Source organism: Epinephelus moara, chromosome 20 (genome assembly GCF_006386435.1).
Source record: "Epinephelus moara isolate mb chromosome 20, YSFRI_EMoa_1.0, whole genome shotgun sequence".
NCBI classification, from domain to species: Eukaryota; Metazoa; Chordata; class Actinopteri; order Perciformes; family Serranidae; genus Epinephelus; species Epinephelus moara.
In genome coordinates this window covers 44,599,529-44,619,538 of record NC_065525.1, presented here as the reverse complement: position 1 = coordinate 44,619,538, position 20,010 = coordinate 44,599,529, and the positions used below count along the sequence as shown (strand labels likewise).

General features: G+C 41.5%; 1 protein-coding gene across 2 annotated transcripts in view; it reads right to left on the bottom strand.

Annotated features, from left to right (window-relative positions):
- The window catches only part of cadps2 (Ca++-dependent secretion activator 2), a 633,342-nt gene that overhangs the window by 123,733 nt on the left and 489,599 nt on the right, over window positions 1-20,010 (bottom strand). For both annotated transcript variants that reach the window (XM_050072844.1, XM_050072843.1), the window contains exon 12: window positions 8,622-8,758. In XM_050072844.1, the coding sequence (XP_049928801.1) occupies window positions 8,622-8,758 (137 nt within the window). The remainder of the gene's footprint in view (window positions 1-8,621; window positions 8,759-20,010) is intronic.

Here is a 20,010-nt window from a genome sequence, read left to right as displayed (position 1 = left end):
GAGCTGGTTGGTGGTCAGGGGTCCTGGGACGAAGACAAGCTGCTGATGATCGAACTCATCAGCTGAATATCAAGCTTTGCTCAATCCTACAGAACTTTATTTTAATTCCTAGTAGGAATCCCAAAGTTTTTAGAATATGACAGGCTGAATTTTGGAGACATGTGTCTAACATGTAGACATCTGAATATTTATTTTGACGGGTCTGAATAATTCACTAAGTGCTGACAACATATAGTTTTAATGAAGAACCAGAAAAAGCTAAAAAAACAAACAAAACCATGACAACATTTTTTTTTGGCTGCATCCTCAGAACATTTAAGGGGAAATCAATGACATAAGAGGCTAAATAATTGAGTGTAGTCCTTCATCTGTCATTAATGGTGGTGATTATTTTCTGCTCATCACTTTCTAAATGAATCCTGACAGATGGAAAACTGCTCGTTTCAGCTGCCACAGGGCCACAGGCTCTCCTTTCTGGTTAGAGTAATGTTTAAAGCCTTAGTGTGTAAAAATGGTGAGTAACAGTGACTTCAACGGTCAAATTTTAGATTGCAGGCTCACTCGCATTGTGAAATTACCATAAACAAGGGGCGGAGGCTCACGTTGTAGACATACAGGGCTTAACCCAAACCGAGGGGGGTTCAGGGGCACACTCTCCTTGGGAATTGTTTTCCATTTATGGCAGCTAGATGCACTATTTTGTCACTTTTCTATTTTTTAATCCATCAATAGAATGCCTAAAAATCTCAACATCATTTTGGAAAAACATGACAGTTACCAAACAAGAAAATCATCCACAGAGCCTACATCCTAGACTCTAATTGTTCTCCAGCAGTGCTCTTTGTTATTTTGAAACTACAACACAACAAATGTTGAGGACGACTGACTTTCATTTTTGCCTCCTAAAAAGACGAAATAATTGTCAAATGTTACTGTTTTTAAACCGTACAGATCCATCATCCATTTCAGTGGACATAACTTTTCTTGAATGTCTAGATCTAGGATTACTGTCATCCAACTCCACCGAAATGCACAGACTTATTTGATGGGATGTCTATGAGTGGCAGCACGGTGGTGCAGTGGTTAGCACTGTCACCTCACAGCAAGAAGGTTCGTGGCATGAACCCCAGGGATAGGGAAGCCCTCTGTGCAGAGTTTGCATGTTCTCCCCGTGTCAGCGTGGGTNTGTCTCTATGTGTCAGTCCTGTGATAGTCTGGTGACCTGTCCAGGGTGAACCCTGCCTCTCACCCAGTGTCAGCTGGGATAGGCTCCAGCCCCCCCGCAAAAGTAATGACTGTGATGCTGCAACTTTTCAGTGACTCCACCTCCAACAGGCAAATCCTATTCTGTTGGCCTGATGAAGGTCAATGCACCAAATAATTAAAGCATTAAAATCATCAAGTTAGACAGTGCACGGGAGTTTTTTCTACTCAGGATTTTTTCAAATCAAGCATCCACTGGAATGGACGGTGGATCTGAGTGTCACCGGACAATTGAGAGGGAAAATACTGTTTAAACAGTGAAATACTGCTCTGATATAGGCTGACCAAACGTCCTCTTTTGCCTGGAAATGTCCACTTTTCACGTCCAGGGGGTGTTTATAAATTGATGATAATGTCCGGTTTTCCGTGTGTGTGTGTGTGTGTGTGTGTGTGTGTGTGTTAGAGTGTGGCACAGGCCGCATATTTCTGTCCGAACCCGACAGTCATTCTGTTTTGTTATGTCCGAAACCAAACCGAGCCTGACATTATTTAATTACTAAAGCACTGAGTTTGTGTCACACAGTTGTCATGGTTACAGGCTATTTAACAGGCCGGGTGTGCGCCGTGGGTGCTCCGCAGAGAGGGAGACCTCCGCGTTTGAGACGGGAGCGGGCAGCAGGAGGTCGGAGGCTTCCAGCGAGGGGAGAGGTAGAAAAAAACAGCCAATGTGTGTCTGTGTGTGTTGTGTTCAGGTGTTGTCACGTAAATAACAGTGCCCAAGCAATAAACTGGACAGACAATAGGATTTTATTTATTTTTACACTACATTTTCACTGAAAGCTGACCGAATCCGACCCGAGCCTGAATACAATTTATACATTTTTGACCGAACCCGGCCCGACCCGTCGGGTAGGCCTACCGTCGGGCTCGGATCGCGACACTCTAGTGTGTGTATGTGTCCCCTATCTACTGGGGCCTATCTGAATTTCTGTCTTTGAGAGATATTATTTTGTAATATAACTGAATTTTCTATCCATACATATAAATTTTAAATATATTAAAATTATAAGGCATCTTTGAGTAAACTGCGAGTATCATTTAAGTAGGCTATGTCGTGGCTGGCCGAGTGTCCTCTTTTTTGGAAATCAAAATATGGTCACCCTACTCTGATTAGGTTTTCTACAATCAGCTTATAATGCATCTTATTGAATATGTACACACAATATTCATTTCAGGAGATTTTCAACACAACGTTTTCTGGAGATGCTTCAGAAATTAAGCACATTTTGAGACCTGATGATTGACACAATGCTGAATAGATAAGCAATGTGTTTTAAAGCATCACTTTATTTGTTGAAATTAATCAAACACTCATGAACAATAAATAATCTCATGTTTTTTGATAAAAAAAAAAGGTCTGTTAAGACTTTTTATTGTCATTTGTCCCTTGGTGTTGGCAGAAAGAAAAGCCACATAATAAGTATCCTAATCATTTCTTTCTCTGCTAATAATTTATGAGTGCATTCAGAGTAGAAATCCACCATCACAATACTGTTTTGTGTTTGGCTCATAATGAGCGGGTTAAGTTACACAACATCGGCAGGGTAGGGATTCAAGGAAACAGCATAACCAATCTTGAACCTATTTTACATGTACTACTGTGTGCTGCGGTAGAGTTCACAGAATGAATGTTCAATCCATCCCATAATTATCTGGGCAGCTCTAATAACAAATTAAGGATCTCCAACAAAGGCCAAGTAAATGTTATCTTCATATTCTGAATTGAATCGTAGGCCAAAAGAAGAACATTTAGTCAATGCTATTAATCTGCCACAGAGAAAGTGAAGTAGGAAAAACAACATTATTGTCTGAATGACATAAAGCTGAAAGTGTTTTAGAAACCGAAAGGGTTCAAGGCTTTTGAGAAAACATTTGGGGCTGGAGCCTTAGAGGCCACCATCCTGTTCCACCTCTGCTGCTCTGAGAAGCATTTCTGCCTCTTTGGACTCCTAGTTTTGGATTGACGGCACATTTCCTGTCTAGTCCAGTCTGTGTTTCCAGCAGCAAACAACAGAGAGTTAGAGACTAGCTGGTGAACATGAAGTTTTTAGCAGCTTAAGAGACAGATATTTCTTTGGGGAGGAGGTGGAGACCAAAAACAGAGCTAAAAGAGACAGAAAATTGGAATTACATTCATTGGGTGGATACAAACGCAAGAACTTCAAATGAATAAACATGTTGCTCTGCTGGATGTGGGAGGCAACTGTTTAACATGATGACCAGAACAACTTTATAAGGTGTTTTATATGTCAATGTGATAGACAATTGACAATTGCATGAGAATTGACAGCCGTCTGTCAAAGCAGCATGTCCTTAATTATGCATAACTTCGAGCTTTAATTAAAATATAAGGGTTAGTTATATACAAATTCAGCCCCTGTACAGTTGTCATGAACAGAGAAATTAGCAATAGACGCCAAAGCCATTTTTGTACCAGGCTATAAACATGTTTATTTGGACATTTTAACACGTGAGTCTGTGGGGTTTGAGAGGTTTCTGGAGCCAGCCTCAAGTGGACATTAAAGAAACTGCAGCTCTGTGTCGGCTTCATTTTTCAGCCCCAGACGTTGCCACTTGCTTCAGACTGACATCATCACTGCATGAAAAAAAATGAAGCCTCTTCCTTCATTCCAGGAAGAAGAAACCATTGTTTTAAAGTGCAGTATGTAATTCTGAAGAAAGATAGTTGATTATTTAGTCTCATTTTCAGGTCTGTGAGTACCGACTCTTTGGATTGGTGGTTCAGTCCAACTGCTGACCCAAAGCTGTCTGTATTACTGCTAAAACCTATTGAAAACCTGGGGATAAGACTCAAATGTCTTTCTTCAGAACTGCACACTGACCTTACCAATGCTCTTATGTCTATTTGCAAGTATTGGCTGCAGATTTACCAATACTGCAGCCAACACACTGAGTTGAGCATTCAAAGACATTTCTAGTAGATTATTTTGTAAATTGGATGGAAAATGCTGTAATTTACCAATCGTGGAAGAGGTGATAAAATACTTACATAGATGGTGGTATTATGAGCCTCTGAGCAGAGCAGTGTTTTAGTGTCTTATAAACCTTCAGAATCAAGGATATGGTACTAAAACTGGACACCCTATAGAGTGGTGCAGGGTTTGTTTTTATGGACTACATGGAAGTTAACATTGCACTGGTTCCATCAACAAAAAGCCAACGGTAGGATACTTAACATATTTTGTTTGGCGAGATAATCTTCACAGATGAACACCACTTTTATGATTTCTGAAGCGTAAATGCAATCGCCAGAAGTGAAAAGCTAAGTAAACAAACCATATCATGGTCACATAACCTAATCCTCACAACCACAACGAGACTGTAAAGCCGTGTTCGGCGTGATGACCGTCTGCAGTCTCACTTAGCCACTTGTTAGCAACCGCCTTTTCTAAGACCCCTTAAAGGGAAATTTCGCTTTATTTCAACCTGTCTCCTATCATCCTAAATTTGTTTCAAGTGACTAGTGACATAAAAATAATAGTTAGCATGTTAGCCGTTAGCCTAGATACAGCCGGGGCGCATAGTAGCGTCAGACCTGTTAAAACGTAAGTGAACGGGCAACCTTCAAGTGCAAAGTTAGTCCACTAAACAAGCTTTTTTTCCACAAAGACCGCCTCATATCGTTAGGATAAATGTCAGAGAACATATAGAAAACGACATGTAAACGTGTTGTCTTACCTTACCAGTGTGCTGCCATGTTTGTTTACCATCTAGCTCTGCTTTATTTTTATGTCACTAGTCACTTGAAACAAATTTAAGACGATAGGAGACAGGTTGAAATAAACCGAAATTTCCCTTTAAGGCTTCAAAATTCACGAGCGGGTATCTGTTGATGTATTTCATGTCATAGAACAAAACGTGAGTCTCTTCAGCTTGTGTTAACCACAGACTTAGTTCAGGCATCTAACCAAAAATCCATTGACTTCAAGACAAGGGAACAGGGGGTGCTAAAATGCTAACTCATTTCCTGGTTTTAGGACTCATTCCTGCACCACTTGATTTAATTATCCTATTTGTACGTAAAATGACATGCTCACATGCTCATATGTTAGTCAAGGGCCGTTCTTGGTTCACACGCAGCATTTGGCAGAATTAATTTTGGGTAGAAATGTTGTCTTTTAGTTTGTCACATGTTTTGAGATATGAAGACCAAAGGTATGAGTAATACTGTATTATGGATCCTGATTAAACTATTTCAGGAATGTCCTTTCCCTTTACTGTTACTACCTACATGGATGAAGTTGTGTCAGAAAACCATTTCAGCTGGAACTCACTGGTATTTAACCCTTCAATCATCAGTGGGAACCACACTGCTCCCGTCAGCAGGACTCTGGGCCCCAGCTACAAACCAAATTTCTGCCTAATTACTGTTGTTGTTGTTGGGTTCAACTCTTTGTGAATAAAATATGACCCCGTCTATGACATGAATCCAAGCCACTTCTCAACAGATGTCCCCCACGCCGAGGCACTGGCCTTTTCTCAGAGCGTTTGGTGAAAAGGGGCTCAGGCTGGAACACAAAGCCCTCGAGTTTTCACAAAAGGCTGAGGGGAGAGGAGCTGGAGGGGCGGCGTGAATGGATCGGTCTAATTGCAGAGCTGGAAAGAGTCCTGGTGAGGCAGGTAGAGCAATGAAAGAGGCACAGATGTCACTTTGGTGAACATCTCCTCATTCTGCTGCTTTTTTTAAAAAACACGAAGAAAAGAACGCAACACGTCAGGATGAGCTGACTGCTCAAGATCCGTCTGAGTTTCAGAGTCTGACGATGGTTTAAAGTGTGTGTGTCTAACACTGCTCACATGTTCCACAGACAAAGTCCACTGAATGCAAAAGAATAATAACTTAATGTTCAAGGTGTGAAGGCCTTACTGTTCCACGACTCGAATCAAACTTTTAGGATCACAAAGTCATCTGATTCAACAAACATCAATACAGGTTAATGATACGAGTAGATGGTTTTCCAAAATCTTCACCACTTTAACTAAGGCTGGTGTTTTTAGATCTATCCACGCAAGAGAGACACAGATATGGAGATGTATTTCTGTTTGTGGAAAAACCTGGCTTAGTGTGAACAGACGGACAAAACTTAGAAAGCTTTAGACATTACAGTACAAATATAAAACTGAATGTGAATCATATCTACACAGTTCAGGTTTTATAGTTCTTGTTTAACACGCAACACGAACCCCTCACTTTATCCCCCTCCACACACACACACACTTACACACATACACACACACTTTTATTTAGGCTTCCCCCCTCCTCCCTTCCCGCCTCCATTGAGTCAGCCCAGCAGTTGTCTATGAGGGTCATGTTCCTATTTGTAAAGTATTGATTAGAGCATTTATCCCCTCAATCAGTGTGAGAGAGGCCCCCAGGCTGAATACGGGGGTGGGGTGGGGGGGGGGACAGAAGTTGAGTTTCCATCCAAATGTAGTGAGAATTTTAACTGAATTGTAAATCAGTGATGGAAAATGTGAATCCACCACTGTTGCTAATACTGGGAGCTGGTTCATCACGATAACAAATAGGTGGCCGTAACTCTCCAGTCAGATGCCACTGCAGAGGAAGAGGGTGCAATAAGATGGCGTAGTTAAAAGAGCACTGCTCACATCTTAAATGAAAACACTGAGTGTGTAATAACAGTAAGCACACTGGACAGTGGAAACAGAGAGTTCTGAGGAAGTGCTCTGTGCTGTCTGAAGAGTTTTGCTAACAGCCCTGTGTGCATGAGCATTTAACAGCCACCCCGAGACAATGAGGAGAGCTTGCAGTAGCCTATATATTGATAACACAAACTATTCACCTCCCCCAAATGTAAAAACTTTTTTATAAGTTTTTTAAGCACAAATTGAAAATGGTACCCGACTTTGGTACCTGCAGCAGATCTGGGTGAGAAAATAACTTCCTGCATCAGCATTTTTTCAGTTGTACATCTCACACAACAGATTCACTCTCATTTTGATCTACGCAGCTGTCTGCTTTGGCTCTGTGCATGCTCATGTCTCACGACACTGTAAACGTGACCTGAAGCATTTATTTACGCTTCAAGTCTTTTTTTTTTCCCACAATACATGCATGAACACCAGGTTGATGCTCAGTAAAAAGCACTATATATTTCAAAACATTTGGCATCCTAGGTGGAGCAGAGTGTGCTGCCTCTGCACAGAGAAAAAGAGCAGCACGCTCGGCTGCTGTTTGTAATTTAAGAGTTTGTTTGCAAAAGCTGATAAGAGCCATTTTTAAAATGAATAAACCAGTGCTCAATAAAAAAAATTAAAAAACATGATTTATGAAAACTTTAAAACTTTGAGAAATGTTATCAACACAGCCAACACCACTCTGACTGAAATTCTTGCTCGTATAAGAAAAACATGATTTAGTAAAATAAATCAAACTGAAATATCTGTTCTTGCAAATGAATTCTTCATTCACTTTTGATCAGCAGCTGGAAATCTGGACTGCTTTTCACAACCAAAATTAAATTGTAGTTATTTCAGAGAGAATAAAGTAAAGAAAAAAAGGTACTGTTGGATACCAGCACTGAATCCCAGGTACCAAAATCAGTTTAAATGCATGCAGTAACCCAACCCTGATCTCAGGGGGTAGCTGACATGACTTAAGAGTCTAAATCAATGACAGGGGAAAAAAACAAACAACATTTGACTCTAAAATATCTCTTGTACTTTCTCATCTACAGCTTATTAACACATTCTTACCACCTCTGAGTTTTGGGTTGTTTTTAGACACTTGCGTGACAAAACTTCTCCAGAACTTCTGATAACTATCGTGGAGTTCAGGTAAGAAAACATTTACAAGTGCTGAACCACTGAAAATATAGTTGATTGAGACTTGTTTTTAAATTGCTATATGTTGTGTAATTTTTTAAGATTTGTCTGAGACTCTGAAGTTAGTTTTTTTGATATTTAAGTTATATTATTATTATTATTATTTTGAACTTCTCACTACCTTCAACATGATGTCCTTTCAACTTAAAAGCACTGACTGTATTAAACTTCTCACCCTCCTCCTCTTATACTTTACGCTGCACATCTCTGATTCTTATTGTGGTTCAATGTTTGAACTTTAAACTGTCACTAGAAAAAATGATTTATAATGTGATGTTGCTTATATTTCATATTTGTTTGAGAAAGACAACAAAAGAGTGTTGAGCAAAGAAACAGAGCATTACCTTTAGAAACTCAAACGTCATCAGCAACGTCAGTCCCACCTCCCACTTTGACTGACAGCAGATCTCTGAATGAGCTAACTGGCAACAATGACTGACATCAAGTGATAACCTAAGAGAGTGTCAGATGATGTGTTGGTGTTAACGCACCAGGCAGGAGAAGGAGTCATTCATGCGGTGCTGCAGAGTGTGTTTCTGTAAGATGGTGAAGAGGGCGGCGTGGTCGAAGCGACATGGAGCTGCAGAGATCAACTCCTCCACCCCCTGACGCTGAGACGGATCCAGACCTGAACAGGAAACACAGGAAAGGAAGAGGAATAAAAACTCTGTTTCCCACAGTGAATGTTTATGACGGATGTTGGAAGTATATTTTATTTATTTATTTTTTTAAACAAAGCCAACATGAACTGAGAGCAGCATAAAGAGAAACATTCATTCACAACCTTCACCTGAAGGTACACGTGCACATTATTTCAAGTCTGTCTTTAATCATCTTCTGTCTTCGCACATCTATTTCCAAACAGGTGGATAGGAGAGGGATGAGCAGAACACAATTTGTAGAAAAACTCCTGCACTGAATTTCAATGTCATCACGTCAGCATTTTATCCAATTCAAGTGGATTTATGTCACCATTCATTAAATAATGAATTCCTGAGTGACCTTTGACCAAAATCTTATTATTGTTATTCACTGAGTCCTTGTAGACCTTGGTCTTAAGTTTGAGGATATTTCCTCAAGGTGCTCTTGAGATATGGCGAATGGGAAGGACAACCCGAAAACATAATATCTTTGGTAACTGAGGCACAAAAAGATGAGGCTGTCCTTTAGCTCTCTGCGTCACTACATACAGTAAAAGACACACACTGGCACTGACTGTGAGTTTCGGATACAAATTGTTTTAGTTCATCCAAAACGAAAGTACTGTATGCCCACAGGACTCCAGCAATTTCATTACCTAAAAAAGTGGACTGAAGTTATTTGCAATTTCAAAATAATTGATTCCAACTCATCTTCACTTTCAGGGCCTTAAAAAGAAATGCAAGGTTTAAGATTCAAACAGATGTTCAAACACCACCATCAGAAAACTGTCCCCACGATTTGGTCAAAAGTAAAGTACAAATTCTTTGATGAGAGGAGAGAATAAAGTCAGGGGAAATAGTACAAGAGAATAAAAACCTATGTTAATCTATCACTAATTCAGGAGCAGAGAAACTAATCTGATAAAACTGACCTTTAAAGAAGAGGTGATGAAATGTGGAAAATATTTTAACTGTAAAATGTAATTCAACGCCAAAAATGTGATATTTATGATATTTACAGTGAATTATCTCCCTCATATATCCTGTTTAAAACAAACTAAAGGCGCAGTGTGCAACATACAAAACAGAGCATATCTTTAATTCAGAGTCTGGGGCAGGATCTTTTGAATTCAGTTCTCAGCATGGCAGTAACTGAGCCCTCAGCTGGCAGGTAATGGTGCTAACTCCATAAATAGCACTAAACAACCGCAACAATCAGTGTGTCTCCAGTCACAGTGAAGTGGAGCTCCAGTCCCAGCTGGACGAGGACATCTAACTGGCCTACTGTCCTTGTCCCAGTATACAAGCACGGGAGGGGAATCCATTTATTGAGCCAAGTATGTGCGACTCCTCTACGATAGGTGGAGATATGCCCCCTTTCAGCTTGTTAGTATGTGGACCTTTTTCCTGTTGACCTATTACGTCACAGACCAAACAATGGACAAACAAGTTAGCTACGGTTAGCTAGCAGCTAACTGCTACCATGGTAGCTGAGCAGCTGTGATTAAGTAGTGGGACACACTCACAGGGACTCACATGCACATGCAGCCGTCCTGTCAGCCACCACAAAGAACAGAGAAACTCAGATTACAACACACACGGAGGGAGCTTGACTTCATCCTCTGCTCAGGATGTCCTTACTCCACTTTATCTTTACATCCTTTAACATTTTAACATACCAGAACTTTTTACTGAAATCAGAGTGATGAACTTTTAAAGTGTGTTAAGATTCTCCTCATCTGTTCCTACATTTTGGTTAAATTCTTAAAGCAGCAGCAGCTACAGTGGACTGCTGAACTTTCTGAACGACACTGCCTCCACCACAAGAATCATCCCTGTGTTTGAGACTATGTCATGTAGAACCAAACCCCAGTTGAGTTAATGTCAGGCAGTGTTGCTAAAAACAAAGAACAAAAGAAAAGAGTAAAAACTGTGTTGTGAAGTTCAGTGTCTGCACAGAGTCACTGCATGATGCCATCAGCTAAAGAAGTGATATAGAAATGTGTTCAGACTCACAATTGTTCACGCCTCTCTTTGAGCTCAGCAGTGAACTGAAGTGTAAACACACACACACACACACACACACACACACACACACATTGGCAGTGTCAGTTCTCAGTGCTGTGGTTAATAGTTCCCACCTCGGTTGGCTACAGATCGTCTGTGAAGCTGTCAGTACTCTCAGCTGACACAAAACACTCGCCAACATGGACGACATGTGAGGAAAACACTGGAAGTGACTCACAGAGTCGACAGAGCAGCCAGGAAGAGAGCAGACGATAACACGCCACTGATCAGCTTCATGTCCAAAAGGCTGATATTTCAGGTCTCTCTTGTAAAAAACAAAAAGATCTCAGTGGGACTTCCTGATAAACTAAAGGTAAAAACGTTATCCTGGGTGTGCTTGATATGACTTAAAATATGAGCCACACAGTGACCTACAGACACTTCTGCAAACAGCTGCATCAGATTGTGCTCACTGTTATTAATGTTTATTAAAGTCATAAGTCATAAGTGAGAGTAATAAAGAATTTTAAGGAGCAAGCTTTCAACCCCATGTCACCATCGTCTTCATCAGCACATGCAGTTTACTCAAGTGTCATTATGTGACCTGTAGACTTGCTGTGGCAGCTGGCTATTACACTGTTACACAGTGTTTGAGTATACACTGATAACATCGCTTGTCCAATGCTCCCATGGTCATCTGGCTGTCTTTTAAACTACAGCTACCCCCTTGCAGTTGTAGGACTTTGCTAACCCGTCAAGTTGCACTGACAGTTTACATCCATGTCTGTGAAAACATGGATTCTTCACACACACCTTCAACACAACAGCACAGAACATCTGTACAATCAGCACAGTTTCAAGATGGACACCCAAGATTAGAGTCACCAATTCAGTATCTGACCAAATGTCTCCTCTTCTGTTCCTGAGATATGACGTTGAGTCGTGGGCAGAACATTATCTTGCATAACATGATGTCACAGCAAAGATGACCTTTGACCTTATGTATATAAAATGTAATTATTATGTTATCCTACTAATTATGTGATTGTGTTGTAATTAGCATATGAATTCCTGTGTTATGACCAAAAAAGATGTTTTGGATGTCTGTGCCAAATTTGAGCAAACTCCCTCACGGCCTTATTGAGATATCGTATTCAAGAGAATGAGAAGAATACAAGGTCACAGTGACCTTGGTTTTGACCTTCAACCACCAAAATCTAATCACTTCATCCTTGAGTCTAAGTGGATGCTTGCGCCAAATTAGAGGAGACTCCCTTACGGTCTTCCTAAGATATCGCGCTCAAGGGAATGAGACGGATGCAAGGTCACAGTGACCGTGACCTTTGACCGCCAAAATCTAATCAGGTAATTCCCCTTCTGTTCCTGAGTTATGACGTTGAGTTGCATAACATGATGTCACAGCAAGGATGACCTCTGACCTTTTGTATAAAAAATGTAATTATTGTGTTATCCTACTAATTATGTGATTGTGTTGTAATTAGCATATGAATTCCTGAGTTATGACCAAAAAAGATATTTTGTGAGGTCACAGTGACCTTGACCTTTGACCGCCAAAATCTCAGTTCATCTTTAAGTCCAAGAAGACGTTTGTGCCAAATTTTAAGAAATTCCCTCAAAGCGTTCTTGAGATATCGCGCTCACAAGAGTGGGGCAGACAAAAGGATGGACAACCCAAAAATACAGTGCCTCTGGCCGTGGCTATCGCTGGTGTGGAGGCATGAAAATAGAAATAAAACCAATTTTGTTCATTTCTTGTAAGATGTCCGGTGTAATAGGGAACAGGAGTGTTGTCACTTGTTTATTAACCCATAGGAAATAAGGCATCCTAGTGACATCATCTACATCAAGTAATCCCACCTGAGCAAGTGCCTTTAAAGGGTCTTTTTGGCATTATCACCCTTTTATTATCAACAGTCCAGACGTGACAGGAAATGAGGAGATAACATGCAACAAATGTTCCCGACTGAACGCAGACTGTCTCATGTTTGGGGCCTCACAGCTCTCGGCCGATACGGCATCCCTATTTTATATTTTTCTGAATGTCATTAAGTCCCATGAAAAGACAAACGAACAATGTCTTAGTTTGTCTGGTTATATTTCCTGACTCTGTCTGTGGCTCTCAGCTACAAGCCCATTGGCTCCTACTAAAATTTCCTGTATCAGCTGCTCACTGTAGTTTTCATCAAACAGGAAGTAGTGCATCTCTTGGGGACTATTTTCTGCACATTTGGTGCTCTGGTGATTTCTGGCAGCAGGACGATGTATGTGGGATTGAATCAAACAGTAAACTAAAGGTCTATGGCACAAAAGAGGAAGATATGTCAGGCTGCACATACACCAAACTTAAAACTCTACATTATCAACAGACTTTGAGTAAAAACTGAACTAATGAAGTATTAGTTCACAGCAGTACAGATACTTTGAGCTCCTCTTGCAGCTTGGCTGTGCGGCGCCTGGAGCTGCAGACGATAACGAGGCATCGGGGTCAGCGACGGAAGAATCAACAGAAAAAAGGAAAAATAAAAGAAGCAGAAGAGGCACGGGGCGTCCCGGCCTGAGCAAACCTGGGTTCATTTCCAGTCCTTTCAGGCCTTCCTGTTAATGGCCCCGCCAAATGAAAAGCCTAACACTCTCCATTCTGCCTTTATCATAGGAGTACATTTCGGGATGGGAAGTTTCTGAGCGTGACACATGGCCCCACAAAAGACCATGGCTTGCTGAAGAATGGCCGGCGCTGTTTCCACGCCTGCGACGCCCGCGGCCTCGTGCCCAAGACGAGCATTAGTGATCGCTTTTTATTAACGCTGCCATTTTGTTTTTGTGTGGACGCAGAGAAGCCCGCAAGGACTCTCAGACATTTGTGTTTCTCTGCGCCCCCCCTCCTCCCCCGTCTTTGTCGCTTTTGTCCGAAAGAGAAAATAAAAGACAGCAAAAGTGAAATCTCCACAATCAACTTCCAATCGACGCTCCTCTGCTTTTCTTCCCGTCATCTTTTCTTCTGACTCTCCCACTTTCTGTCACTGCCCTTTGGCTCCTGTGGCCTGCTTTCCCTCTGTCTAATTCCGATGTAGGTCATTTTACATTCGTTACCTCCAAATCACGGGATTGTCCTTAATGTAATTTGGAGAAAAGACGGCGAGTGAAGGAGGCGACTCTAAAGAAAACGAGACAAAGAGATATAGATTAGTGCTGATAATAAGAAGAGGGGGAAGGAGGGGGAGTATTGATTGGGGGACAGACAGTGGAGAAGTGATGTTGATCCGTGTCAAGTCCAACTTTCAGCTATTATCTGTGGGGAGGGTGCGTGTTAAAGGGGGGGAGGGTGTGTGTGTGTGTGTGTGTGTGCGTGCGTGTGTGTGTGAGAGAGAAAATATGGATGGGTGTCACTGCTCCTGGCACAGATGGCTGCGTGTTTCTTCACTTTGTGTCAGTTTCTCATCAGTGTTTGAAGGCTATTTGAAGCCAACGTGGAAATGGCGGACCCTGCCACCAACAATGAAAAATACTATACAGAGAGGTAATTAAAGAATTTATATGCATTGAATGGCTTTTGCTGAGAAATGCCGACTATATCCAACAGCATCATGTAAACATCTCTGCCCTCCTGTCTGGGCTCTGTTTCCAACGAGGTAGAAAACAACAATAAAAAAAAAGTTATACTCAAAGCAGAACAGTAAATTTAAATGGAGATACAAAGACTGTAAACTCTACATAGAGAGCAGGAAAACAAAAAACTCCATCAGCTGAGATGTGACTTTAAATGATTTCTCCTGCCACATGGAGTCAACTGTCACAATTCAACACGTAAAAATCAAACATGTTCAAACTAGTTAAACAAAATATCTTTTTTCAGAGCTTGCACCCACATCTCATGGCCTTCATTAGCAAATGGCGTAAGTGCAGTAAGTGCACCTTGAGTTAAGATTACAGTTATCTTAATGAAGACGACAGTATCAGGCGAAAAGTCAGTCAGTCTGCTGGCTGTCAACTGAACCACACTGACCAGACGCAATCAGATCAGTAACGCTCAAATTGAATGACAATTATTAGCCAAAAAATCAGAACGTGTGTGTGTGTGTGTGTGTGTCCATGTCTTAAAGTCCACTGACTTTAAACATCAGAGTGTTTACAGGTCTTGTTAACTTCAACTGCGTATATTTCAAAAGTAGTGTGAAGCCTTTGGTTAGTCTTGGGTGGGAACACAGTATTACAGCCTACCAGGGTATTTAGAAATTCAGTGTAATTTTCAAAATCGCCAAAAATACATATGCTCATCTTCCTATTAACCTCACACTCAGTATGTTTACATGCACAGTTAAGTTGAACTATACAAGCACGGAAGGGGAATCGATTTATATGCCCTCTTTCAGCTTGTTAGTATTGGACCTTTTTCCTGTTGACCTATTATGTCACAGACCAAACAAACAAGTTAGCTACGGTTAGCTAGCAGCTAGCTGGTACCATGGTGGACAACTTTACAGCTCTGTACATTTGGTCCGTCCAAAAAGTCACAGCTCTGGATGTGGATTTCTCCATGTTGTTACCGGCTTCTTCTGTTACGTGCTTAATGCTTTCGACTTCCAAGTCCAAGCCTGGGGCAGAAATTGTGGAGCATGCTCAGAGCGCATGATCACCTCCCAATCACATTATCTGGGTGTGTTAGTCCGACTTTGAGAAATTCAATTTAGTACAATTTCAGTCAGACTAATATGTTTACATGTGTTTTAAAAGTCCGGTTTTAGTCGAACTAATGCAATAAATTCATTTTCTCTGATGTCATGTGAACATACTGACTGAGAGGCTGTAATGAGGCTGTTTTGCATGCAGTGCACATCACACGTCACCAGAGGTCAGTCTTGCGCAACAAGCAGCTGAGCTGACTGCAGATGGTGGGGATTACAGGACTGTAAACAGCCTGAGAGAGCAGAGAAACTGCAGAGAAAACAGCTTATTTTCACATCTAACTCGTTTAATTGTGGGTTTATTTCAACCAAAGTGGAGCTGGAGATCGTTGGAAGAGTGGACTAACTAACTAAATGACTAACAAGACTAACCAAGACGGTTTTGGGGAATTGTATTTTGTTTCTGTTGTATTTGAATGAAGTGTGTTTTACAATGGTTATGTTTTCATAGCTCACCTGTTAACATTTTATTAAGGCCCAAAGGTACATATATTTAAACGCAGGGCTGCTTGAGTGACAGGCTGCTGAGGGTGTCCTCGGTATCACAGTAGCCACGTCCAATTTTTATACGGTCTATGGTGGCTTTATATTCTGATTCTGAATATTTGAAACTGTTTCAATACTCATTATTTGCAGTAACAATACGCCGGTGTCAGCTGTGCTTTCCTGCTCTCTCCTATCATTCATGTCTTACTACAGTTCTCTGCCACTAACCAAGAAATTGAAAGTCTTCACTGTCATGTTATAGCCTCGTTATATTTATCTTAAAATTAATTTTTTTAAATTGTATGCCTTCAATGTCAATTTCCTCAGTGGAATCAAAAATAGCATCAAATTTCAGTTATTTTGAAAGGTACTGTATCGATCTTAGTAATTCCAGTATCGTGACAACAGTATCTGTTAATACAGAAGTTGATTGTGAAAGGCACTGTGGCATGTGATGACACGTCCAAAGCTGATGCTAGAGGGGTACCTAGGGTGTCATAGTTTGAAGCGCAGGGAAACTGGCCAAGATGCTGTATTTTACAAGGTGGGAGTAAGAACATGTTGCTCCAGAGGGAGCTGTGCAAAATCTGAAAAAATGTCCTCAAGTTAGGTGTCTCTCAGGTTAACTTATATTGCAGCTCCACCTGGATAGTGTGACGTGTGTGGTTGTGCTGCTGCCGTGGTCCTGNGTCTCTCTCTCTCTCTGTCTCTCTCTCTCTCTCTCTCTCTCTCTGTCTCTCTTTCTGTCTCAGTGTGTCATACGGATTACTGTTAATTTTAGGGGTGTGAAATTATCGCGTTAATTGCGAATAATTAATTACAGCCATATTTAACACACTATGTTTTTTGATCACATTAATCTCATTTTTAATCTCTAACTTTACTGTTTCTGTATGCCACAGAGTTGCCTTTGATAAAATCCGTCTGTAGGCGTACGATTGGGCTTCTTTGTGCTGGAGTTGTGGGAGAGCTGCAGCGCTACAGAGCAGAGCCCAGCATCAGCATTGTATGAAAAGCTGTCTGCCCTAGCACGCAAGTATCTGACCTCCCCGGCAACCTCCGTGTGATTTTCGGGACAATCAGGGCAGGATTCAGGATTCAGGACAACTCCAAGCAGTTGTCCTGAATCATAAATCCTGAATCCTGCCCTGATTGTCCCGAAAATTACACTAGAGCAGAGTCTGGAGTAGTTATCGCCCGATAAAACATTAGAAACTGATCATGGTGGTTGAGTTGTCATGCAGCTCCCACTGGCTGCACATTGGTTGAGTTGTCATGCAGCTCCCACTGGCTGCACATTGGCTGCAGCAGTTCCTACATGAATTATGAGTGTTGTAGTTTGAAGAAGAGAAGACAGCGCAAATTGCAGCCGCAAGGACAGGGAAAGCGCAGGCAGCCACGAGAAGGAGTGATTTGCACGTTGCAGTGCAGCCTCTTGTTCTAACTGTTCAAAACTGTTCTATAAACTGATACAGCTGTAACGAATGTACCAGGTGTCTTTTATTTTGTTAGCTTTTATTTTTTATTAAGTTTAAAGGACAAGTGCACTTACATTGATCACTTCCATGAAATCAAACGAGAAATTGGAAAAGAGGAAAATAATTTAGAAAATTGTTAAAATAAAATTAGGGAACTGATCACAGATGTATTGTTTCTGTGTGTTTTTACATCTATTGTTGCGTTAATCTGTAGCTATGCTTTTAATGAAGCTGACATGTCAAGCACCCCCCTGGGCGACGAGACTGAAGGTTGCAGCACTCTTTATTGGGACTAATCTCAAAAACAATAGAATGTAATGGCTAGGTGTACTGCATCTGTGTTCAAGTGTGTTATTGTTGAAAACAATAATTATGACTTTATAAAACCACTTTTTGTAATATATATCAATCTTTTGATCATCTGCCACAATAATGTAATGAATTTAAATGAAAATACCTCAAGTTGAGGGCTTTTCTCTGCAATTTTGAGATGAGATTAAAAAAGAGATTAATTAGATCAATTAATTACAGATCATAATTAATTAATCTCTCCATTTTTTTAATCTCTTGACAGCACTAGTTAATTTATTATGCTGATCTGTTCTGTACGACATCTATTGCACGTCTGTCCATCCTGGAAGAGGGATCCCTCCTCAGTTGCTCTTCCTGAGCTTTCTACCGTTTTTTCCCCGTTAAAGGATTTTTTTTGGGGGAGTTTTTCCTGATCAGCTGTGAGGGTCATAAGGACAGAGGGATGTCGTATGCTGTAAAGCCCTGTGAGGCAAACTGTGATTTGTGATATTGGGCTTTATAAATAAAATTGATTGATTGATTGAAGTGATGTCATTTGAGTCAGCATGAGGTGGATCTGAAGACTAGAAAGAAGTTAGAAAGAAGTGAGCTAACAGAGCTCCAGGCTCCAGGAACGATGAGACAGTACAAATCTATGAATAATCTGTCACCAGTTGAGTTGCATTATGGGTAATGTAGGTGCCGCATTTTGACAAGGAAGAAAAATGCATTCAGATAATTTTTTAAAGGGTGTTTTTGTAAACCCTCCATCTTGAGTCAGACTTGTTATAGAAGTGCGGCGCCAAATGGATGCAGTAGTACGAGTAAAATGTATTTTTCAACAACATGTGGTTTGTATAGGTCTATATCTTGTTTGAGTGACTGCTGAGGTGTGTGTGTGTGTGTGTGTGTGTGTGTCTGTGAGGGTGGGGGTAGCTTTCTGCGCTCAATCTCTCCATATCCATCTTGTCTGGGCTGCATTGGTATCGTCACGGCAACAGTCACATCCATGTGACATCCTGCTCTGAGAGGTGGTGGCAGCCACTGATGGCAGGTTATTGATGCAGACGAAGAGGAGGAGGAGGAAGGAGAGCGTTTCAGTTTCAGGTGCACTGGGCTGAGAGATGTGACTTGATCTGCCTGTCAGAGTGTGGCGGCGGCGATGAGGATGATGTCAGGGCGAGCAGAGATGAAGATGCAGAGAGACAGGCCCATCAGTCTCCGTCTGGCTGAGTGAGGCTTCTGATGGTGCCGAGCGAAAACAAACTCAACTCTGGGAAAAAAGTTTGAGAGAAGCACACGAATGCATCTGCAGCTGTTTTGCTGCGTTTGAGGGCGCGGCTGAAAACTCAGGAAGGTTAAGGCAAAGGGACAGTTTGGCCGTCCGCCCTTAGGATGGTCCTCGTTGTCAAACTGACCACCTGCTACTTTAAAAACACAACTGACAGGTGTAAACATCCCCGAAAAACAACTTGAGGAGCGAGTCTCGACCCTCAACGGGCCTGTCTGTTCAAACTGAGGACAGGAGTCACAGTCTGTGAGATAAAAGTGGATTTCAGGTTAAAGGCCGGAGCCCAACCTCCCCACGGCCTCTGATGATTTCCACTTGTTTGGACTTTGTTTGTGGGTCGTTTGAACGCTGGTCTATTTTAATCTTGTTTATGTGAACTGCTGGCTGCAGTGAACAGGCAAGAGGGTGACAGGAAGTGATGTCTCCTGGAGCTTCTTTTGCAAACTCGCACTCGTCTGTTTGTCCTTTTCTTCACAGTTTTCACTTCAGAGCCGAAACATCACGAAGGCCAGCGGCCAGATCTGCTCACAAAGCAGTAAAACTTCTCCTGAAACTGCATCAAGATGAAGGCCTGGTTTGTTTTACTGATCCACAATTGTTTTGTGCTCATGTCTCCAATTTTCCCTCGATCATCTACTTTTCTTCTTCTGTTGCATTTCTCTAAGGGCATCTTTTCTCAATTGTTCCCAATGAGGAGAGAGCGTATGCAGCCATATGCGACAGCCTTGAGAAAAAGCACCGCACCCAGCATCTCTTTTTGGAGTGTGCCGCCTTGTTTTGTGCCGAGTTGAAAATTTCTCAACTTTTCAAAACGGTGTCGGTGATGAAAGGTGAGCTCAGTCTGACATTATAGCCAAACCAAACCAGCTGAGTCTGATAAGTCCTAAAATGGCCACTCAATAAACGCCATCTGGATTCAGGTAAGAATGTGACCTTTCTTTCGGGGGGGGGGGCAGGGTTCACCCTGGACAGGTCACCAGACT